The sequence below is a fragment of the Bombus pascuorum genome, chromosome 1 (genome assembly GCF_905332965.1).
Source record: "Bombus pascuorum chromosome 1, iyBomPasc1.1, whole genome shotgun sequence".
Lineage (NCBI taxonomy): Eukaryota > Metazoa > Arthropoda > Insecta > Hymenoptera > Apidae > Bombus > Bombus pascuorum.
Genome location: NC_083488.1, coordinates 6,673,422 through 6,699,330, shown reverse-complemented (window position 1 = coordinate 6,699,330; position 25,909 = coordinate 6,673,422). Strand labels below are relative to the sequence as shown.

Here is a 25,909-nt window from a genome sequence, read left to right as displayed (position 1 = left end):
TGACGTATCGATGCTTTAATCAACAAGGATCATCCATCATCGTTTCCCCTATAACAACGTGACGACATTTCTTCCAAGAAACATCTGTTTAAAAATATCGAAAAGGCATTCGATCAGATGAATTTCTCGATCAGGATCCCCGTTTCTTCATAAAGGGCTGCGTGACGTTTCGATGACGCTCGGCCGTGTCTGACGACAGGCAAATGAGTAATTTATTGCGCTCGATCATCGGGACCTTTCGTTTCTTTGCTTATTTTTTCCTGTCTTTTTATTCTTCCGCGTCAACCAGTGTACAGCTGTTCCTACGGCTACCAACAACCTCTATCTACGGTCTCGAAACAGCTTTTCAGGTTTAGGAGCGAGTTCGTGTCACGTTTCCCACGGCAGCGGTACACTGCGAGTTGCATACATACGCACATGCAAGAAACTCACCGCCATAAAATGTTCTTTACGCATTTCGCAGTTCCCTCTTAGGCGAACGACGAAAGGGAGCTCCAAGCACGAATGTTCATATTTTTCTATCGAGATGCCGCCGCCACCGTTGTTGGCCGTAAGCAGATTTATATTTATTTCGCGTAGGCCGACGCACTCTCGTCTCGATGATTTTAATGACCGAACTGAACTTTTCGACTCCCCTCGCGAAGGATGGTTTTCCCTGTTTTGAAATAATTACACAACGTTTCGTTTAAGACGTTCCACGTATCTATAAACGTTCGTTTTCCTTTAGCGAGGAAGTATTTATGTAAATGAAGGTCTGAAATACGGCTAGAAGGGATATTCTTGGCTCAGACGATGATGCAACCCAATGAATTCAAAGAGCATCGAGAATGATAAGTAATACGAGGAGAGTTTTACGGTAGCCAAGGTTGCAACCAACGAATTCAGTTGCACAATGATATAGCTCTCGGAAATCAGTTCACTGGCATGGTAGAAAGGTACTTACACACGAGCGTTTGCGGCTGTGATTATTAGCTTTACCTTAACCAGTTACTCGCTACACGACACATGGATATATCAAGGTTGCAGCGAACTCGCGCAGCTTCCATGTGTTTCGCAAAACACCAACGGATTTGACGTTTCCTTGTTTCAAAAGAATGTAGCTCGAATGTGCTCGCTGACAAGGCCGTTTAATAAGTCTCTTTCTTCATCGATGCTTCAAGCGGAATAGCAAAGCTTTAAGAAACTTGGATTAGATCTATTCGCGAAAGGACTTTGGGCTAAGGAAGATGTCTCTTGAAGCATAAAGCTCTGAATCATTTATGATCTAATAAATTTCTCTGCTTATCGTCCAATCGAAGTCTCAAATTCTAATCGTTGACCGCAACATCTCAAGCTCTATCACCGTGCGAAAAATGATAAAAAAGACAACGCAACGTCTTGAGACTTCCGCGTAAAGCGAACGTAAAATTCTTCCAGCATCGTGGACGCGCATCGATTATATTTCACAGATGCTTCGCGATTACCAACTGTGCACCCCATAGATTATATCGTTCCTCGCCAGATTCGATTATTAGTCAGATCGATTATCAGTACCATCGATTCGAAGAGCATCGTTCCTGCTCGTCTCACGATCCGTCAAATATCACTTATTTGGTCGTGGCGTTATTAACGGATTAGGTGCGGTTTACGCCAGTTTCGCGTTTATCGCGCATGAATCTTGGAAAGTAACAGTCGAGCACCGTCGAAGGGATCGAATCGAGAACATACGCTCCTCGAGGTTTTGCTACTAGCCGCAGGTAATTTACACGCGCACCCGTCCAAACGAGAATTTCGACATTGATGCGGCTCGCAGAGGAGTTACGGGAAAGATGGAAAATCAACGATGTGTAATATTTATGGTATGTCCGAGCGAAAATTGCAAAACTGCTTGGGAGATTCAGCTGCAAGAGAACAGATGAATCGGCCCGATAACATGGAAGAAGGTGCTTCGATGGGTGAAGCGTGGAGTCTATTGGATTGAAAGATCGAAAGAAGCGAAATTTACATAAATTCAATGTAACACTTCGATTTTGCGTCGATAATTCTCATTGAAGCGGCGATATTAACTGCACTTTGTTCTAGACTTTGACACGTAACATATCCTTGAATTTACCATCTTAGCTATGCATAATCACGGTCTTGTCCTTAGTATCGTTGTTTTGTCAATTGTTAATTTTAATGCAGTCCACCCTTTACCGTGACGATACTCTTTCCTTTCTTGAACCCTTACTACGTATCTTCTATTGTAGGAAGAACACGAGAAGTACACCGTTCCTTATCATAATTCGTGATATATAAGCGTTGACAAATTCTGGTCGATACTCCCTGTCCCTACGATTAACGAACAGCAACTATTTAATAAAAGTTTTTCGAGGCGCAGTTTAGGCTTATTTCCCAATTGATGCACTTGACGGATGATGCGTATGCACTTAAATCGGCCAATCTATAGCGTTACTCAACCTGTTTTTAACAAGATATTTCCGTATTGTCGCGTTAGCGCACGCACACAACGTACGTAAAACCGTCTCGACCCGCCCCTGTCCAGTCATGTCAGCGCTAAATGAACCATCAGGGCCGCCATAAATCCTCGGACTATCAGATGAGCAGCCACGGACTTGCCTGTCCCGGATATAACGAGGGACCACCGCCCAGCGTAATGGAAGCACTCTCTGTCGACGCTCGAAAGATACCTTCGAGATTGGACCAAGGCTCCTTGTCCCGCTGGACGAACCAACTCCATCTGATCCGATCTAACAACTATACAGGATTCTTCTAGCAAACAGCTTCTCTAATCCCATCTAATTTCGTCGGAAAATTATGGAGTTCTTCTAAAAATCACACCTTTCCTTGCCTACATATATGTATGAAAACGAGCGCCTAGAATTTGGAGGATTTCTCACCCTGATCTTTGATGTGCATCAAAGTTACTGCTTATTTCGAAAGATACGGTTGCCAGGTATACTGCTGCTGCGTTCGATCTTCAACAAAAATCTATCGAAGAAGCTCGACAAGGTCGAACAAAGGCGGAGAACATTGTTAATTACACGGCCGTGCCGGTATCGATGTGGCTGCCGTAGGAGTAACCCGGCCGAGTGGCTAGCAGTAAAGATGGCATCGTACACACTAACGAGTAACAAGTGGCGTGACGTTTCAGTTAAGCTTTACTTTGCAATGTGTGCGAAAGACTGGGAAGAAGATATCGGTATGCCACGACCAGCTACCTATCGTCTCACCTTTGGGCTCTAATTAACGCTGAGATTCATTATCGACACCTCGTTCTACCGTCGGCCACTGTCTTAATTTAGGATTCAATGTTTTTCGTCATTTTACTCCGCGTCCACTACGTTTGTTTTCTTTTTTCTTTCTTTTTTGCTTTGTAGGAATAAATACAATTAAACAAAATACTCGAATGATATTCTTTAAAGAAATAATATTCCTCAAGGATTCCTTTAAATCACAAGTGTTGTAGAAAAATGGTTACTTTGGAAGCAGTGTTAGAAAGATCTCTAGAGCATGCACTATCTGCATCATTATGCAAAATAGAAATTTGTTCGGTGCACGAGTAACAAATGGTCCTCCGTTCGAGCCATCATTTGTAAGGCACAGCTTAGTTTGCATGTATGCATCTGCTGGCTGCATTAAGTTAGTTACGCTTAAATGCAAATTGACGCGTTAATCGATCTGTTCTGACTTCGGAACTCTGTGTATAATGAATCTCCTTACGAGATCGAGCTCGCCGAAAAATCCTGTTTATAGAATATCTGAAGTATCGAACTTTCTCTCGGAAGAAGCAATTCATAGCTTTTTTAACCATATCGTAACCAGTTCTATTGAAATATCATAGTATTATCGAGATTCTTAAAATCTCTCTCTCTCTCTCTCTCTCTCTTTCTTTCTCTCTCTCTCTCTATTAAGGAACTTTTATCTTACAATATTCTCACGATTGAGTCGAATCAAATGCACTACGATGGATGCTCAATCGTTTTCCTTCAGACATATTATTCAGGCTATTATATCGTACACGAAACGATGTGAATCTCCCGAGCATCTATTCAAGATTCTGTGGTATAACAGTACCAGAAGATAGGTGTTCACCTGAGATCGATTCTAAATTCGCGCCCCGGGCTGATCGACCAACTCGTCACAGTAGATTTGACTCGATCGTGACTGATACTTCAGCGGTAGTAACTTTCAATTCTCATAGCTACTTATGATCAAAAATCGAAACGTCCTCTTTCGATTGTTCGAATCGAATTTGAAACAGTATACAATTGACAAATGATGAATGGGATGAACTAGACTATAATCATTTGACAATCAATAATTCATATGTGTATATATATATATGTATATATTCATAATTATTATATCAATGAAATTGTTATTCTAAAACGGAAACTGTTGTATATAATGTAGACGGAAGTTCACATTGATTAGAGACGAACCTCGATTACGTCAAAAATCGGATAACCGTTTAGTGGCATATTGGAGGAGGAAAAATCTGTTACATTGTTAAATAACAAAATCTGATAAAACTTAGAATCTGTATTATCGGCGATGTGGTTTAATTAGTACGAACTTGCTTATACATTGAATGTATTACATATGCCACTCATAAAAGACATAACCTAGCAAACACGAAGATGGCGCTCCGCTGGGGGTAGCCAACCACATGCTATATTTATTTTTATTTTATTTTTTTTACCAATGAGATATAACACTTTACCAAATGTCCTTCAGGACAAATTGTAAAAAAAACAAAATAAACTAAAAAAAAAATGCCATTCGATATATCTACGTATATGTTTACAATCGTCATACATGTATTGTGATAAATTATAATACAGATTTTACAAATAAGAGAAACATTTTTATAGAAAACTAAATTTTTTACGTATTTAATCCTGTTGAGACTGTGCTGGGCTGGATTAAATTCGTAGTAGAGATACTTGTATGTGAGTATCAGTGTGTGGATGTATGTGTGTGTGCGCAGCGTCTCGAAAACAACGGAATGTAAACTGTTCAGTCGGTTCACAGTCGGATATAAAAAAAAATGCTGAGACGCGCACAAGTGTGTATCGATGAATAAATATATGAGAAATCGTCCATGAAATAAATATATTATTATTTTAATATTAATTCTCAGTATAAATTTAGTGTTCCTGTAACATTATTTCGGCTTCAAATATCCACAATTTTCAACAAATCCTTACATAATAAAGAAATTACGAGAAATTAATATATAATTAATTTTCTTACCAAAACGAAATTATTTAAATTGTTGGACATTCTATACTGGTTCAAAGTTGCTCATCGATTAATTGCAATGGCCTTTTTTCTTTAACTATAAGTATCTCTACTCATTATGTGTATAATATTTGCACTTTTTACATAAAAATCCACCTTATTAGATTAAAAATGTATAAATTAATAGAAATTTTCTTTTAGCAGATTCTCATGATTTGAAACGACGCACATTAAAGACGCACTAAAATGGCTGCTATCGATAGAAGTCGAATATCGAACGAATTCTCATATCGATATATCGAACGAGTTCTCATATCGATATATCGAACGAGTTCTCATATCGATATATCCGGGGTATAAATACTCAAAGTTGTGATGTTCGGGCACCATTTTCTACTTGAGCTTGGAGGCGTTAACATCGATTGTGTTACGTTCTTATTCAATTTTCATTTTTGTACGTGAGAGTGTTTGCTTCAGGAAATTAGAATTGTTTCGGAGAATTAAAAATGGCAGACGATAAAACAGAATTTGTAAGTACTGTGTATTATTGCGATTGATTGCGTTTTTGCGTTATTGCTTTCATGAAGTGATTATAACCTCACTTTCTACAACACTCCGTTTAGCTTGTACATTTTATATAATTGTTTGTTCTTCTTTATTTACAGGATTGGGGAAATGAAAAATTACAACGTGCTCAAAAAACGGTGGATGAATCTTCTTATGATTTGGAAGCATGGAGCATCCTTATCAGAGAAGCACAAAACAGACCCATTATAGAAGTAAGGCCAGTGTTTGAAAAACTTGTGTCCGTGTTTCCCTCTGCGGGCCGATATTGGAAAATTTATATAGAACAAGAGGTAACGTTATTACAATTCCAGTAAACTATATCTGTTAACACGTTCGTCGCCTAGAGTGATTCGGCTAAGTTTCGGTACGCAGAACGTAAATAGAGTGATAAGCTTTCCAGCTAGAGTATTCCGAGGGATCTCATGACAGATATCTCAGATCTTTTATTTCAAAATCATGGCAAATGTGTTTGGAATGTTCTAACAAATACCATACGATATAGAATAATGTAATATATTATGCAGAATATAAATTAATAAAAAGTATGGTATAATGTGTTTTTAATATCTTTATGTTGTATATCCTATATATAATGTCATATATTTAATTAACTCAGATAAGAAAAGCGTCATCATCCTTTGGTGACGGAGTCTCCACGTAAGTATACCTGTCGCATAGATATATGCAACATGGCGACGAACGTGTTAAAAATTATTAATATAAATAATTCTTTATCGAGTAATGTGACTATTGTTGAAGCAGAAAGCTTATTTTGTAATTTTTTTAACTGTTTCAGATGAAAATGCGCAACTTTGAAAAGGTGGAAAAGGTATGTTAATATTAATTGTAAGAGTTTCAAAACTTAATGAAAGCACTTTCTATATTATCAAACATCTAGTTATATATAATGTTCAATTTGTTTGTTCGGGATGATACATAGTTTCCGTTATTGATTTTAAAATAAAAGTATTGGTTGACCTTTTATTTTAATACAGATTCATGATATGCATGTTTGTTTATTAATCAAGAATGGTTATAGATTAAATAACCATTGTATGAAATAATATAATTTCTAATTAAACATTGATATTTAAAGAGTTCTATTTTAATTTTTTAGTGTAATAAGGTTACATTTAATAATGGTAGGATATTATTAACCCATTGTGATCAAATATTATCATAAAATGTGATTCTAAGCACTTTTCATATTATATGAGGTGAATAAAAACAATATTTCACCATACACAAATATCTCATTGATTACAATTGATCTGTTGGTATATTTGGGAGGTTGTTTTCTTTGTTGAACAATGTATACATTGAATGTATTTGATATAACAAGCTTAATAATAATAAATACACATTCCTAGTATAAATCAACTTACGAAGGCAACTTTCTGAATGTAACAGCCTTGTATTCCTTCCTGCAATACATTTTTTAGTGTGCTTGAATTATGTTATTTAAAATAAAATAATAGTCATATTACATGAAGTGTAGAAATCTTATTAAGAACAGTATGAAATAAAAATATTATGAACAAATATTGAGCACTTAATTCGATTGAATTACATTTGTGTAAAGTATATCTACCTCTTTGCAAATAAGGAAAATATTGATGACACACATATTTGTCTCAGTATTACGTGTAACTTTGAGACAATTAATATTTCTAGATATTATTTCATAAGTATGCTTTGGGAATTACATCATTTTCCTTCCCCCAGCACAGTATTTGAGACTTCAAATATTGTGAAATTTCTATAGAGGTAGCATAAGGTGATGAATACATTGAAATATTAATTCATTGTACGGTCATAATATATAGTAGAGACAAATAATTCCTATGCTAATTTTGCTGTTTTGTCACCTTATGTTGCTTCAAATTGTCTAAATTTTTTTATGATGTTTTGGGATCATTCATTTCTAGATCCCACATAGGTCAATTATTATTATTATTAACCCCACTTATAAAAAATAAATAAACTTTTTATTCAATGGGGTCTATTTTGTGTTATCTTTATAATCTCATATCTGGAAAATCTTTTCCTAATTATTTCCCAATGAAAACATGTTTATTCAATAAACCATTCTTAATTGATGCACTGGTGCATTATTATTTCTCCCATTACATACAAACAATGTTGTAGTAGTGATTGTATTAAAGACTTGCTTAATAAATTATTGAATTCTTACATCCTGATATTTTGATGTGATTCTTATTGGTTTTATCAATAATGTTTAAATATGTGTTTAAAAAAGACTTGCCTATAAGGGTAAGTAAGGTGGTAGATATGTAATGTTTTGTGTAACCACACTTAAATGAGCTTTAATAGATGTCACACTATTTCCTTATATTTCCTCTAAAGTACTTCTTTTCTCTGACAGCTTTTCCAAAGGTGCCTCATGAAAATCTTAAATATTGAGTTGTGGAAACTCTACCTTTCTTACGTGAAGGAAACAAAAGCCAGTCTTGCAACATACAAGTAAGTATTTATATCCTTAAGTATGTTTTTAATAAAATAATTGCAGCAAAATTTATCACACAATTTATTCATAGGGAAAAAATGGCACAAGCATATGATTTTGCACTGGATAAAATTGGTATGGATATCCATTCCTATAGTATATGGAATGATTACGTTACATTCCTTAAAAGTGTGGAAGCTGTTGGTTCATATGCTGAGAACCAGAAAATTAGTGCAGTGAGAAAGGTAATGAACTATGTGTTCTTAATGGATTATATGTTAATATATTTTATTCATTCGCTTTATACATTGGTATTGTTAATTGTAGGTGTATCAACGAGGTGTAGTTAATCCAATGATAAATATGGAACAATTATGGAAAGATTATATGGCTTTTGAACAAAATATTAATCCAATAATTGCAGAGAAAATGGCTATTGAACGTTCTAGAGATTATATGAACGCAAGACGAGTTGCCAAAGAATTAGAAGCTGTAACAAGAGGATTGAATCGAAGTGCTCCTAGTGTACCTCCAACTGGTCATCCAGAAGAAGTTAAACAGGTAAGTATTGAACTACTTTGTAAATATTAATTATTGTAAATTGTAGATATTATGGTATAAATGTTTAAATATAACAAAATGATATTATTGTATTAGGTTGAATTGTGGAAGAAATATATTGCATGGGAACGTAGTAACCCTTTAAGAACTGAAGATACTTCTTTAGTTGCTCGCAGAGTAATGTTTGCTATAGAACAGTGTTTATTATGTTTGGGTCATCATCCTGCAGTGTGGCATCAAGCTGCACATTTCTTAGAACTTAGCTCAAAAATATTAACAGAGAAAGGAGATGTAAATGCTGCAAAAAATTTAAGCGATGAAGCAGCAACAATGTTTGAAAGAGCAACAAGTACATTGTTGTCTAAAAATATGTTATTATATTTTGCGCATGCGGATTTTGAAGAAGGAAGAGTAAAATATGAAAAAGTTCATCAAATATATCAAAAGTTCCTTGATATACCTGACATTGACCCTACACTTGTTAGTATCTATCGTTTGTTACTACTAAATATTTTATTCAATAATTTGAGTATTATTAAATTGAATGTCATTTCGTAGGCGTATGTACAATACATGAAATTCGCAAGACGCGCTGAAGGTATAAAATCGGCTAGAACGGTTTTTAAAAGAGCTCGCGAAGATCCAAGGTGTAAACATCATGTATATGTAGCTGCTGCATTAATGGAATATTATTGCACGAAGGATAAAAATATTGCTTTTCGGATATTCGAATTAGGTTTAAAGAAATTTGGGGACAATCCTGACTATATACTTTGTTATATCGACTATCTGTCACATTTGAATGGTGAGATAACTTCTTAAGAAATAAATTTATATTTTATATATACATATATTTTATATATCTCAATTCTAATTGCGTTTAATATTTCAGAGGACAATAATACAAGAGTTTTATTCGAGAGAGTTTTATCATCTGGTAGTTTAGAACCTGAAAAATCAGTGTAAGTGATAAATCTAATTGTTTACAATATTATTAAACGTGTATGAATTATTTTTATAACTAAGGTTACTTAATATTTATCTTATATGTAATATTATTTTTAGCGATATATGGAACCGATTTTTGGAATTTGAATCTAATATTGGAGATCTAGCAAGTATTGTAAAAGTTGAAAAACGACGTAGTGCTGTTTTAGAAAAGGTATTATTGACCTGCATAACCTTTATTTGATACCTTTTGGTAATTTATACAATTCTTAATTTTTTTTTTTTTTTTTGTTCTTTTGTAGATCAAAGAATTCGAAGGTAAAGAAACAGCACAATTAGTAGATAGATATAAATTCTTGGATCTATATCCATGTACTCCTATGGAGTTACGGTCCATCGGATATATGGAAGTATCCAGCGTTGGAAGAAGTACAGTTGGTGCATTACCACGAATACCAGATCCAGAGGAAGCTATAGCATCATTGCCAAGGCCTGATTTATCACAAATGATACCTTATAAGCCAAAAGTAAATCCACTACCTGGAGAGCATCCAGTACCTGGTAAGTTTCAAAACGTACTTTATCAAAACGTACTATATCTAAATTTAGTTGTTTATAATGCATCATAAAAATTTTTGTAGGTGGATCTTTTCCATTACCACCAGCTGCAGCACAACTTTGTACGATGCTTCCTCCACCTGGATGCTTCAGAGGACCATTTGTAGCTGTTGATTTGCTCATGGATGTTTTCAATCGAATTCAGTTACCAGACCATGGTAAGTTTATAAATACTGTCACATGAGTCATTTTCATTTTTAATTAACTCATCAAAATATAACGTTTGTTCTTTTTTTTTTTTTTTATATAGCTCCATTGCCAGTGGCAGATAACGGATGTGATACAAAATTATTTGACCTAGCGAAATCCGTACATTGGATAGTCGATGAAAGTAACGATGGGATCAGTATTGGATCCAAACGTAAAAGAGCGCGCTTAGGTGATGACAGTGAAGAAGAAGACTTGCCACCTCCACCTGCAAATGACATATATCGCCAAAGACAGCAAAAACGAGTCAAGTAAATAAAACAAAATTACGTATTCACCAGAGTTACGTATCATCTCCACGTATTTTGGAGAAATTTGATACATGTTATTATATATTTTTACATTTTCTGTTTGTTCTAAAAGAAGTTATAAAAGAGCGAACCTATTATTACTGAAAAGCGTACGTTACGTATATAACAACTACTAAATTTCTTATGTGACACTGTGCACAATACTTTGAGTACTATGTACTCAGAAATCCTATATTTACACTATTAATTTCATCTTTGTTCAAATGTGTTCATTTACATATAAAGTGACTAATATGTATATCAAATATAAGAGGACAAAATTGGGAACGTCCAATAGATTGAAATTTACTGTATTGTTAGTTATATCATTGTATACTACGGATTTAGCTTAGGTATAAGATTGAGATATAATTTTTACACCAATGTTTATGACAGTTTATATCATATATGAGTAAAACATTTATCAGATTATAAAAAATGGCTGCACAACCATTTTAGAATGAAAATAATAGGTGTAACGTTTATGAGTTTATTGGAGTAAATCATTTCATTCTATTTCGAACTACAATAAAACTCTATTTATTTGAACTTGTCGAGGGATAAATAGTTTGTATAATAGGAGTTCAATAATTATGCCCAGTGTCTAGTAAATGAATTCAACAAGCGAAGGATCAGTTAGTTGGGCATTAACTTTTTAGTCAGATAAATGGATTTTTATTGTATATAGAAATATTGTATTATTTAGAATTGTTATTCTATGTAAAAATTGCTAGATAAAGAATATGAATGGAGAATAGACGATTTATCTTCTTAGTTATAAGCAAGTTTGTTCTCATTGTATCGAATCAAATCTATTCGAAAAAATAGTTTTCTCATTTTGTTCCTTATTTCAATATTTCTATTCATTTTTACAAATTTTGTATACTTTTATAATGATTAACTATTAATTTATTATCTATTATTTTCTCTTTCTTTTTTTAACATTTGCTAAAACAAAACATTTGTTTGTGGAAAACTATTTATTCGAATACGCTTATCCCAGTCTGTATTGTTAAGACGATTTGTATAATTTAATGTACAGGACCAATAAATTGTCGAAATTTCACTGCATTTTTTTTATTCAAAAATATTTCCATCTTTTCTCGCGAGAAAATTGTCGTGTGTGACATTTATATGTTAGTGAAATGGTACATGTCGTCAGAGCTTTAGTTAGCAGATATAACTACTCAATGAAGGCGCAATTAAACTTTGATCACTGTAACTAGTTCGAGTGGCTGTTAATGGCCCTCTCGGGAAATTGTAAGTTGAGCTATATGCTACGAAAATAGTTGTTCTCTGAGATTGGAATCGTTTTGAAATTTGCACATACAGTTGCAGCTTTAGTTAGATTTAGTTAACTGCTATTTATATTAAAACATGCTATAATTTAAATGATTCAAATTAAGAAATACTAAAAGAGTTATCTAATTGTAATACGACATAGTACCATTGGCTGATTAAATGTTACAACACTTCTCCCCAATCTGTCGCTCTGCCTATATCAACTGTGTGCAGTAGAAGCTGCGGAATCTGGAGGAATCTCTATTACACAGGCATAAATCCCAGTACGTTTAATGCGTAATTGTGGCATAGTTCCACGTCTATCTATCTTAAGCGAAGATACCTAGCATTTGTACACTTCTCAAATTAGTTAAACAAGCGACATTCCTTCCAAATAATCGAGTTACAATTTGCACAAAGATACTGATATTGCTAAACATATTTTGCATACTCTCCATACTACAGCGACTATTAACTCCTTTCGGCAAAACCAGAATATACGTTGAGATAGCAAGGAAACCGATATTAACTAATGATAGAATGAACTTTTGTTAGGAAGAAACAACTAATTCATTTTAGATAAAAAGGTAAGATATATTAATTTTTATTTTCCTCTGCTACGATACTTAGATTGAATCCCTTTGAGAGTCCTGTAATGTCGTAGCAATTCCGTAAAACAAAGGAATTCTACTGGCAGAGATTCTCACAGCCACCTGAACCTATGGATCCAGGTGTTTCCGTACCGATTCAATAACCCGCGTCGCGCCATTTAAATGTCTAATGTGTCGTCATTTCGTATTCTAAAACGTCTTTCTTGCTTCCGCAGAAAGGGATTTCAATTCGCAAAAAGCCAATTTGTTTTATAATTTGCAACTTGCATGCATCCGTACTTTGCTACAATGTTTTAATTATAACGTTATAAGTTTAAAGAAAAACGTATATTAAAAAGTAGTTACATTTTTATATTCGTTTCCTTTCCATGAAATAAATAAAAAATAAATAAAAAATTGCCACACATTGGAACAAACGTTTCAATGCGAAATTTTGACATTGTATGGTCTTTATTATCGGTGGAATGAAGAATAAATTATGAAGATATTATTTGAATTGTTTGAACGCAATTTTCCACATCACGTGTTGTTAAAACGTGCTACTATATTTGCTTTCATACGCTACACCCTATTATGCTAACGGTTTCTTAACGAGCCACATGCGTGGCACAAAGTACAATAGTTCAGCGCAGCTTGCCTCGTTTCTACATTGATTAATCGTACTCGCCATCAAGTTCATAGTTGCATATACCTTGCGATTATGTAGTAGAAATTGGAACTATGAGGAGAGATGGAACAATGTAAAGTATCTGTATAATCTACTACGTAACATGCAAACAGAAACATTTCCGAAACACTATGAAACCTATCAGAATTTATCCAAAACTTGGCAGATTGAAACGATATTATACGCTAGACCAATGTACATACATAGACAGGGTTTGAAAAAGATTAGGAAAAAAGCTTTAGCTGCATATAATACTCATAAAAGCAAGCAAAACAGTCTTAATAAACATGGATCCAAAAGTCATTAATTTCCGAGTTACAAGACGTTCTTGTCTGTAAAACTTTTACAATATACGTTCAATATGTATCCCGTTCATTTCAACACAAACTTGGACACGTTTTCTCATAGAAGCACGCACACGACGATTCCCGGTATTTATCTTGTGTCATGGCAGTGTTTTTCGATTCGTTGTATCAACTATCTATTTAACAAAGCAACTGGTTTACTATACAACGTACTTTTATACGCTAAACATCTCACAACTAGTGGCTTTTGGATCCACGTTTCCCAAGACTCTTTTTATTTATTTCGATAAATGCTACATGTCCCCAAAGCTTTCCTCCAACATTTTTGTACACTCTGTACATTTAAACACGTAGAAAATGTACAAAACTCAGGTGTTTCGCTATCTATTAATTAAAAAATGAATATCGTATCAGTTTCAATATCGCACTATTTGACGTGGAAGGGAGAACTGCTAAGAAGAAACGAATTCACATCGAGATTTATCAAGAGATACCTGAAATTAGGTAATTAAATTACAGAAGCAGAGAAATTAATTGAGCATTGCGTAAATAGAGAACAGCTACAACAGTCTTTGAAATGGCATTTAATTACAAAGGGTCTTTGCAACCTTTGATTTAGCTAGCAAACATACAAATGCCATGTGCAGTTGCATATACCAAACTGAGTCTGGTTGGTTTGGATAACAATAGCATTCGCATTTGTAAAAGTCAAGACACGAATAAAATTAGCTATAAAAATATTATCTTCCAATTCGCAATTTGCAATCTCCAATTTTTAACTGCCAATTTCTAACTTTCAACATTTAGTTATCAAAGCTCAACGATCCGATCTTCATAGCTATAATTTTTGCACCCTCTTCACTCTGCAACAATCTCAAACACTCAGGCTCATTCAATCATCTACGATATCTGTACAAATCGATCCAAAACTATTAAATTTTCTTTTTCTTTTTTTGTTTTTGCCAGGAAGGAAAAGTGCAGTTTATGCATACCCGGCAGTGACCGTACTTCCTGGTTATGTGGGACTTTATTACCTATGGTGTTGACGTTAATACTCGCTAAAAATCCCATCTCCTTCTTCCATGCGGTGGATACGTGTAAACCCCCGACGCGACTAAAAGAAACGTTCAAACTTGCTACGCAAATAATGTCTTATTATTAAAGCCTTACGAAAATTCCTCCGTTCTCCTCTCCTCTAAATTCTTAAGTATATAGCTATATTTTTCAAAGTTTCATGTAACTACTCAAGTAACCAGTAGATTCTCATTGTTCTTAAGGCGTACATTCCTGTTCAGATCGGTTCTACTTGCTCGCGGCGAAACTATCGAAACATAGATTCTAACAGACTTCGCGCAAAGGGGGAGAGGAGAGGCGGTTAACGAAGATTTTACAAACTAGCTTCACCATTAATTTCTACAACGAGAAAATTTAGGGAGGCGTTCTCTGGTAACCGCCTGGGACGCAACTTGGAGAGCTCTTTGAAACTTTGGTTCTATCTCGGAGGAAGACAAATGACAAGAGCCGAAAGGAGCTCCAGAAACTGGTAGTTGGCCTTTCATAGAATGCAAACGCATAATTCTCCCACTTCGGAGAACGGCGAGAACGAACTATCCTGAGATAGCGTGTAAGAGTAATTTCTTCGGCAAATCGATGAAAAAGTAGAAAGAGTCGCTTTCGGTCCTGAGAAGAGCGGGTTATCTTGCTTTACCTCGTACGCGAATAAATCAATAATCTTCTCCTTATGCAAATAATTTTTACATACGCGAAGATGCTTGGAAGAAAAGAGCGTTTACTGAGATCACTGAAATTAGACCGACGTTTCTAACGTTATACAATGTCGTTGTGCGATTGTAATTTCGTGCAAGATTAAATAAAAAAAAAAATACTTAATTCGAAAATTAAAATTAATTTGGAAAAAATGTGAAAAGTGAGAATTTAAAAATGAATATTTTCAGAATAGTACGTTGCATGAAAAAACATCAGTTTAATAACAGACTGTTATTCAAGCTTCCTACTTTAAAAACGTTTCATATATTGAGATAATAAGCGAGACGACTGAAAAGAGTAAATGAGTTCAATTACGATTATAACTCAACGACACGTGAAATCATTCTATGGAAGAAAATATATCGAGTTTGACTCGTTTATGCAAGCTGTACGGACGCGTCACACATGGATTGATAGATACGTTCGAATGGCACGAAAAGCGATAATAAACCTCCCCCGCGACTATATTAGAAGCTTTATCGGAGATCTGATTCAATAGCACTCGTCATTCGGGACCGACATCGTTATCTTCACAATAGATATCTCAACTATTCCCGTTTCTCGCGATAATGGTGTTTTCTAAGACGAACGGATTGCGGCTTCGATCTCCCTCCAACCAACCCTTTTAACGATGCCTTCGTTTACTTTAAGGGGAAATGCTTAAACAAGGATACGCCACGGTACATTCAATCACGAGCGACGTCTCTCCTTTCTTGTCTTATCAATTATCGATACGCTACTTCAACCACCTGCTTGTGATATGCGTTATTATCGCAATAAACTTTTATCATAGCTACGATACATTATCCTTCGTGAGAAATGCTTGTTCTCAACGTTGAAATAATTCCGAGAAAAGAGAACGGATAACGTATTAATAAGGAAGAAGGAAGTGGTCAGCGGTGCTAACGTTTCCCGATTTACCAGGATGAGTAATAAAGGTAGATTACGACGTTAATTCCAGCAATTGGAATTGGCTTATCGACCCAAATGGATAACGTTGTTTTAAGCGCTTAACCGATTTTGTGCGTTCGTAAATCGTAATTCATAGACAATTTTCATTCTATCGTGTGTAACTGTACCTTGTGGATTAAGAGTAATTAGATGGCATTGTGGATTAAAATAAAACAAAGAACAAATGATTTCTCGTTTCATCGCATTACCTGGAATTTTCTTCTCTCGAATTTTGCCGTTAACTTTGTGGGTTTCGAATGGCCGCTAAATATACTCGAAATTTGGTCAATGTTCGTGTAAATTTAATCCCGTTATTTTAGTTCTTATTACATTACCAACGCGTTCCTCTTTCAACCTAAATAGGCATTCGTTGAAGTAAATGGGAGCAACGTAGGCTAATAAAAATGTTTATTTTTCCAAGATCATATCATCGGACGGAATATCCTTTTTCCTTTTCTGCGACTAACTTTCGTTTCGAACGTGTCTCGCATCAAATGGCCATCGTCAAGAGTACATTTATGCTTCTATTCTCTATTTGAGATACGCACTGATGGAACATTCCCATATCTACATATTTTTATCTTTATAATATACAACACAATTTTCGGAGCTTTTTCCCTTGTCACATGGAACCTTTGCATCTTTGAAACGCTCGGTGCGCGAACGAATATGGGTCGAGACTTTCGAGACTCTTTAGGAAGTACAAAGGCGCAAAGATAAATTACGCTTGAATTAATGATCGTTTTGAAAAGGTAATTTAAGTCCGAGGACAAACGACGACAGTTTTAACCGATGAACCGACGTCCTAGATTTCGTGGATTTTTTTCATTTGAAAATTATCCGTGGCATTTATAGCGCGATATATACATTTACGTTGGTGTGCGTTTTGCATTAATTCACATTTTGCATAGGTTTGCTTACTGCAACGGAAAAAGATCTCGACCTGCTTACATTTAACATGAATTGAATGATTATTCAAGAAAGTTATCAATAGATTTAGTATTCAATTTTGTAAAATACGTTATGTTCGTGTCACATATTTGCCACATTTTTAAGCTACAAACATTTAGTTTCATTAACACATAATGGAAAAGAGGGACAATCACAGGAACGATAACGATCGGAGGAGCTGTCGCCGGCTAAAACGAAAATTTCGTTCACTTTTACGCATTCTATGGCCAAGTGTTTACAGGTTTTTCGAGCAGCGCATTACTGGCACCAGGAACTCTTGCATTTTCCCAATTGGCCGCGTTCATGAGCAGCAGTCGAGAACTCGCGCCACGTTACGAAGAACTTCGTACAATTTTTTCGGGCGATTTCGTTCCTCTGCTGTGCCATTCGGAACTTTTATCGTCATCGATCGTTCGGAATTTGGAGTGGTCGTCAATGAGTCCGCTCTAAAGTAAACGTCTGGTATCAATCAGAAACACCAGAGAATATTCGCTCACGAGGAAAAAAAAATAAAATAAATAAAAACCATGTTGAGAAGGAAAATCCCAGGATGGAAAGTTGGTATATAAGAACATAAGAAGACGAAGATTCTTCAGGCAATTTTAAAAACAGCCTTCATCAGAGCGTTATACTCTTCGTGTTACGAAGAACGGCACTTGGGTGCCGTCGGAGGAAGCATCACTCCGGAAGAAAACAAGATTTGCTAGCCAAATCATCAACACGAGTGTCACTTTCGGGAAAGTAACACCTTCATCGCGAAGCACACCCACACAACATCCCGCTGCACAGTGACGAACGTCAATAACCAGCCGGAGCAACTCTAAATCCGAATCCACCGATCTTCTTTCTCATTCATATCAGATGTTTACTTCGGAGCGGACCCAGCACTTAGGATGCTAATTAGCCTTAATAGCCTCTTGACGAAGTCCGCATTGTACAGTTTACCATACAACTTGGCAAGTAGCTATTATGTCCCAATACCCTTGGCATAAACCAGAATCCATCCCTCGGCGAAATAGGATTAGTCGGACCCCAATAAGCTGTCATAAAATTAAGGATTTCATCTTTAAATAAAAATGTTCCTTAGTTTCAGGACAAAAATACAACACAAACAAGAATACACAAAAGCTCTGCTCCCCTGCGGCTTAAATCCAAAAAACAAAAATAAACACAAAAACCGTGAAACCACGACACATAATATAGCATGGCTACGTCGTACCGTCGCGTATCGGTACTTTTGCCTAACACACTTTACTCAAATTCATTGTTTATTGTGAATTTCAAAAATGTATAAAAAACACAAATCTTGGCAAAATAAACGATTAAAAAAAAAAAAAAAAGACTGTTTGTAGGGCCACTAGCACCCGTCACTAGTTCAGTATAAACACCGCCTTCACAAAACATAATTTGACTTGCTACTGTAGAGGTGAGGTCGGTGAGGTTTAATGGACGAGTTTGAAACCGTCGAATATATTTAAAATGATAAATTAGTATACAGATAATGTTCGCAAAGACGCTCGTACTAACCGATTTGCTAAGACAATGCATAACTCGTAAAATAGGATCGCTAATGACTCGTTAATTATATCGCTGGTAATTCGTTGATAACTGGTTGATAACTGATCGACAACTGACTGTAACTCATGTGCTTCTACACTACTATTTGATCCGTCAAAATCTTAACTTGTTATTTACACTGCACTGAGAACACGTCTACATACACCACGCGTAAATACTTAAATCTTCAAAGTTGTTGGAATATAGTGTGTCTTTTAACCTGTTAACGAGTGTTATCATCATTTCAACTACCCCTATTATCTTAACCGAAATAGGGGATCGACTGATTCGTGGCGTTGATTGTCGAATCGTAACGAGAATTTACGAAATTCAGACTTCCCAAAAAAGACAGATGTGCGGTCCAAGTCATAAACTGACGGCTACTCAGAATTCCGAATATCGATTACGACAGTCGCGCAAATGCAACACGATTGTATTAGGTTGTCTTTTTTTTTACAGACACGTGTTTTACAACGATGGATCTTTATACAAACATGAAAATTAATCTGTCGAACGTTGTGATTTTTATTTTGATAGAACAAAATGGATCATATGTAATTCGATAAAATAATATAAATAATATAAATGTTTTGCATCCATTATTTCCTTATAAAACGAAAGAAACTTTTCGGACGACCTAATATTTTACATACAAATAATAATTTACATTATAACAATTTACAAATAATATTTTACATTTGAAATATCAAACATAGCCCATAAAACTACGTTTATCGTATCTTTTCCTCTTTGAAAATCTTGTACAAAAAATGATAAACATTCAGTATTTTGGAAAGCACAAACTCATTCTGTATACGTATGTTTCCTCATTAAAGAATTTCAAAATGTAGCGACACATCGGTGAATCAAACTATCCTGCGTGATAGAGTGAATCACGAAGAGTTACGTAGAGTCACACACCACGCTACAATACTGTTAATTAGGCAGACGTTATTTAATTGTAATTACACCGATGTTCGTGCCGTTAATATTAATTACCCGGCGTGTCCAGTGCGCGCATTCCGTTGTATTAATGACGCGGTCCTGCCATGACTGATGACAGGCGCGTGGCCTACATATCCATTTGTCGTGGCCCGGCAATATTTACGTGCCAGATTCACGCCGTACGAGTCGTCCTGACGGACAATGTCACTGATATTAGGGTCGGCAACGTATCGTATATCTACGCATTTGTCCAAGAAATTGACAGACGCGAGCCACAAGGGAAGCAGTAACACGAGAATGTTCTATAATCATACGGTGATAATCACAAAACGCATCGTAATCAAGAAACTGAATTGATAATTACGGAAGTGCAGTGAATGGTGAGAGACGGAATAATATAATACTTTTGAACGAAACAAATTAACGTTGTTGAAATTAGCTCGTTGGATGTTCTCATCGGAAAAATGATAATACGGACTGGTTCGATTAAATTTGTATAATTTGCAACAAAATACGGTATGTAGAAAGTAGAAAGCATTGTAAAGAGAAACGTTGAATCAATTCACTCGATCTAAAGTTGGAAGTATGTATTCAAATTTGAATTGTTCTATTCAATTGTGTCACGTGTGGTCACTCTTTACATAAATCCATCTTTAGATCAAGACGGCCACTAGCTGTGCAAATATAATTAATTATAATAAGACCGCAATAATCGTAAGGTAAAATTAAGTATTTATTTTATTGTCGATATTCTTGATTGTTATAAAAAATCTTCAAGTCGAGAGTCGGTCATTATGGTTACTGTTCAATCAGGAAGGTTGAGTTTTTCCCATGTTCAACGATCATTTCCACCCACAAGCGACCGTTGGTGGGCGACCAACAACCATCAATAGTTCTCCTCCGCGACAGCATCGTCACCCAACTTCACTGGTTTTTCATCCTTAGATCAGTCAACATCTCTTGTCAATGTCTTGACTGGTTTTTCGTTCGTTTTTAACTTACTATTTTAACTTACTTTTATATTATTATTTAACTTACTTTTTAACTTACTATTTACGCGTCTCTGAGAATACGTCTACACGCACCACGCGTAACTACTTATGTGTACAAAGTTGTTGGAGTAAAGTACATACATCATAACCTGTTACTTCAGTGTTATAATCAGTCAACCGCCTCTATTGTCATAGTCGAAATAGGGGATTGACCAATTCGTGGCGTCGATTATCTAATCGTAACGAGAATTTACGACTCTCGCTGGCGCGATCTATCGCGAACGCGTCTCTTCGCGAACGGTCGAACAAATTGCACGAGACACGATCGAGAACGGAATGACGTTAAACTAAACTTGACGAGTAACGATGAACGAAGTTGACCGCGACGAACTTCGTTTTTTCTCTATCGACGGTCGTTCACCGCGTCTCGTCATTTCTGAAACGGAACGAAAGCGATTGCGCTTAATGGCATAAAGCGGACGTTATCACGTACGCGGTAAAGCGACCGCGGATCGTGCTATGCAACAATTAAACGATAAACATAATTCAACGGGAGAAGCGTATACAAAGCGTGCATTTATACGATTTACCAGTCTGGAACGTATCCCGGCTAAGTTCGTCACGTAACGTTCGTTCGTACACGCATAGGGACGTTCGATATTTCCTCTGGCTATTATAAATTTTCGAGCGGAAAGTAAAGTAAACTCGAGATGAACGCAATGTAGAACAGATGCGTTCTATTACGTCGTTGGCGTTATACGTGCCGTCGACCAGAGCTTCGTATTACGAGAGTTATAAATTTCAAACGGCCTTTGACGAAAGCATTTCATACGCATTCGCGAAAAAAACGCGGCCAATTTGTACGCCTAACCCGTCGAATCGCGGCTTTTGTGCCGTTTAATCCGTCATAGCGAACGACCCACGCACGTTGACAACAGAAAAAAAGAAAAAAAATCCGCGGAAAAAAAAGAAAAAAATAACGCAAACGAGCGTCGCTCTGACCATCGTCTATTTTTATACGATTTTGACTCGAACGTTCATTGAAATCCGAATCGTCGGCGCAATTGCAGCTGATGCATCTACTTGACCAACGGGCCAGTCGCTCGACGTCGAGTATCATCGATCACCCTAATGCGCACAGCACATGCACGTATCTACACCGGCGTGTCTATGTTTACAAGACCGGGTATCGGCTCTTCCAACTGAAACAACATCCACAATGCTCCTGTTCGATGCCAGTTTTCACCAAGATATTGGTTGCATCACGGAACGCACTTTCGGTAATTCGGATTTCTGATCAGAGTTCTGCCATATGGTATGCATTGCGCGTTCGTCACACCATCGTAGCACGATCGATCACGCATTGGGTTCTCTCAGGATCTTCGTTTCAATTTTCATCAGGTTCTTATCTTCTATGTTCCGTTGCCATACACATTGAAAACTACGATTTACGAATTTCGCACAGTTTGTTAATCAAATAAAAATTATGAAAATGATGAAAATCTTTAGATCGTTGAACTGTAAGCGATCCGATATGGTGGGTATTCGTCATCAGCGATATTTTTCACAAATTGTTTTCCAGAACGAAAGAATTTCGTGTAAACGTTGGATCACGTAAGTTCTTGGCGGAGTTTAGAAGCAGGTAGGGCGTGAAATTCGGGGCCAGCATCCGGGTTCGTACTTCAATTTCTGCAAGTGTTACATACTTTGGCAAGCCCGAAGCGGTGGCAATCCCTCAATTCGACAAGTAATGGAATTGATCTAGCCAATTGCGAAGTGCTGCGACTATCTTTGACACGAAGAATCCAAATCACGAGAACCCGAGAGTGGAAAGCAAACTTCGTCGACAATTTTCTTCTGACCGTGCAGAGATCTTTGTGGAAATTCTACGGGGACAAAACTATCTCGCCGTTTTCCACTCACCATAGAAATCGCGAAACGTTTGTCGAATACAAATAACCATATATTTCGTTTACTTTACGATTATCCGGTTTCCCGGTGGCTCGAGGACGGATTTGTCGATTCCTTTGACACACGTACGGTGTTCGATTGAACGGCCTTCCGACCGAACAGGAGCGAGCAGTGTACACACGACAGATGCACCGATGTAATCTTCGTGATAGAAGCGCGTTATTCTTTCTAGAAAAAATGCTCGACGGTTGGCTTTAGTCGTGGTAAACGCGATTTTCTTCATGCACCGTTTCGCCTCTTTTACATTTTTACTTGTACAAGAATGAAAAGAAAAAGAGACAAAAAAGGAAAGGAATTTCGGCTGGATAAAATTTCATTACTTTTAAATCTGTTGAATTTTGCATGCGTTGGAGCGCCTGGTTGAATTATAAAGATTATACGTTGCAGAAATTAAATGCAGTTTTCGAGTTTCGAATGCGAACAGAGTTCTTGCGCTAAAAGTGACAGGGAATTTTTTCGTTTAATGTTGCTATTTTGCGTAACAAATTTATTTATATTTTCGTATCGAATCAACTTTCTTTATTCTGCGATACTTTAAAAAAAGATTCTCTCGAAATTTGAATATTACGCTACCGATGCGTGTAGCGAACGTCGGAGTATCTTCGATATTGTTTTCATACTCCAATGCATGTTTCTTCGTACGAACGAATCTTTTTTCGAGTTCATAGGTCTACGGCACGAATATCGTGAGCGCCACGTAAGAAGCGAGCAGCGCGCAGTAGTATTATCCGAGACATGTCAGACACAGATTACGAATGTATCTCCTTATGAACGTAGTTGATAAATTAAAGAATTAAAGAAATTTTACAATCTACACTCGTAATAAACTCGATTCCTTACTTCAGCAAGTATTTTGCTGTTTGAATAAAATCTTTTTCCAGTTTATAGTTCTGTAGCACGAACAATACAGACCGTATTAGCACCAGCATGTGTGTAGTTGTAACAAAGGACATGCGTCGGTAATAAGATACCTTTTATAACATACATCGCATGCAACGAATCTGTATCGCAAAACCAAATCCGATTAGAAATTGTACTTAAGGTATTTTTTATAAATAACAGACATATTACATAGAGAGATAGACAAATAAGGAGATATTTTTTTAATATAATATTATTTGAGAAACGACAAATTGCTTCGGAGAGGGGATGTATCCTGGCACAAGTCAAATTTCTATACTATGAACTATAACTATTCTCATTAGGCTTATAAATAGTCTACTCGAACGCTCGATATATGTATACACGCGTTGAATAAATTGCAAGCTAGAAAATATTTACAAAATTAACGATAACATTTCGACTGGTTAGATAACTTTATTCGAGAGTAATATTATCACTAGGGAATAATGTTTGGTGCCTTAAAGCAAGATCTTTCCATCTCACTTTCTGTCTTCTTGCGAATCTTCCTAACAATTCGCGCAAAGTTTGCAAGACTTTCCAAGAGCACGCAGATTGCGAAGTTGCAGGTTAGTTAACTTTTCACGGTGTAGCTTCCAGCCTTTTCATATTTAGCATTTCTTCTGACCATTTTCGACAATGAAGGATTACACGTTCGGAGTCATCGAGGACCGATACTGCCAGCAAACAGATGGCAAACCCAACCGCTGTTTCGTTGATGCTACAGCCATAAGTGTTGAAAACTCCATGTTCCGTTAACAACTGGGTGGAATAATAATAGTCAAGTTGTACTCAACCAATCCTTTAACTCGCGAATAGTTCTTTTTGTCGAATTGTACGAGTGCCATGTTACGCCCCATACAATTCGTAATTACTTCTCGCTGAAACACAGAAAACGCGATTTATCATTTTCAGTTAACGACAAGCAAGTACTCTACATTCATGATTAAAAAAAAAGCTTTGTTATTAACAAACACATGACAGAAACATGGTCCTTTAGGAAACAAACATCACCATAATTACTTGGTTAGACTTCAACTCATGTTGTTGCTCTGGTTGAACGGATATTTTCAGGGTTCGTAGATTTCCAGCACGTGAGATTTCCGGTGTAGTGCGCCGTTTCTCCCAGGAGGAATCGGCGAATGCGCAGTGGAAGTATTCCAGGCTCGTCAGACACGGGCCATTTGTTACACACGTAAGGGCGGTGGGTTAAAAAATTAAGAAGAAGGTTTCGCCGTACACAGTCGTTACAGTCGGCGAAATTGATAACACACGGAAACCCGCGGATGATAGATAGTTTCGTACGATGTCCGACGGCAAAGATGAGGAAAGGGGAGGAGACGTAGAACGAAGACAGGAAGAATGGTATAGATTTGGGAGAAAGGAGAAGCCAAACGAGGGAGAAAGAGACACAGTGCTTGAGTTTGCAGCACGGTACTATTAATCAACCGGTGTTTCGTCGTTTTCCCACGAAGAAGATGCCCCGTTGTAACCACCGCTAGATGCTCCTTCCGAACGTCGCTGCGATTCGCAAGGATACTCACGAGAGAATTAAAGCAGCTTGTCCCAGCGAATCGGCAGAACCTTTAATTAATTCCGACAGGCAGTTTTCAACCGTATCCTCGTCATTGCGTAATATATCCCACGAATTACCTGAAAATTATTCGTTTCAGCGGTGCATTCTGATTTACGTCGCAACGAAACCGAATGAAAGCGAGCAAACGATGAATGAAGCGAGCTTTTTCTTTCGTTCGCTTGGTAACGCTCGTTAAATATGGATTTTCATAGCTTTTACTCGAAGGTATTTAGTCCATTTTCCGACCGTTTCTTTCGCGATCAAAAAAGATAGTTCGCGTTGATTACGCGCATAATCTTTTTCCGAAAGGGCGAATTTTACATCCGCGAGTTGTTGATAACGTTTCTGTTCTCTCGAGCGTGATGATTGCTCTCACTGGATTTGTTGTGTTTCCTGTTCTTTTTTTTTTTTTCATTGTTAGTTGTCGTCGCCAAACAAAAGGTTTAAAAACCATGAAAAAAAAGCCGTAGGCCCGTGTTCCGCGTGAAACGCCGCGAGTTTTATTGCGTCGAACTTCTGGATCGGTGGGATCGTTAAATTTATCGTATCGA

General features: G+C 36.5%; 1 protein-coding gene across 2 annotated transcripts in view; it reads left to right on the top strand.

The window, feature by feature from the left end:
- The first annotated feature begins 5,602 nt into the window (after positions 1-5,602).
- Positions 5,603-25,909, top strand: part of LOC132915506 (protein suppressor of forked) — a 276,757-nt gene continuing 256,450 nt past the window's right edge. Inside the window, exons 1-13 of one of the 2 annotated variants that reach the window (XR_009659923.1) lie at positions 5,603-5,756; positions 5,892-6,083; positions 6,590-6,622; positions 8,180-8,277; positions 8,352-8,505; positions 8,588-8,821; positions 8,918-9,301; positions 9,380-9,626; positions 9,714-9,783; positions 9,887-9,983; positions 10,072-10,330; positions 10,411-10,545; positions 10,638-11,140. Coding sequence is in view for 1 of the 2 variants with exons in the window: in XM_060975407.1 (XP_060831390.1) it covers positions 5,733-5,756; positions 5,892-6,083; positions 6,590-6,622; positions 8,180-8,277; positions 8,352-8,505; positions 8,588-8,821; positions 8,918-9,301; positions 9,380-9,626; positions 9,714-9,783; positions 9,887-9,983; positions 10,072-10,330; positions 10,411-10,545; positions 10,638-10,849 (2,139 nt within the window). In the remaining variant the exon portion in view is untranslated. Of the gene's footprint in view, positions 5,757-5,891; positions 6,084-6,589; positions 6,623-8,179; positions 8,278-8,351; positions 8,506-8,587; positions 8,822-8,917; positions 9,302-9,379; positions 9,627-9,713; positions 9,784-9,886; positions 9,984-10,071; positions 10,331-10,410; positions 10,546-10,637; positions 11,951-25,909 lie in introns of those variants that run through there. The other variant, XM_060975407.1, reaches the window with a different exon arrangement.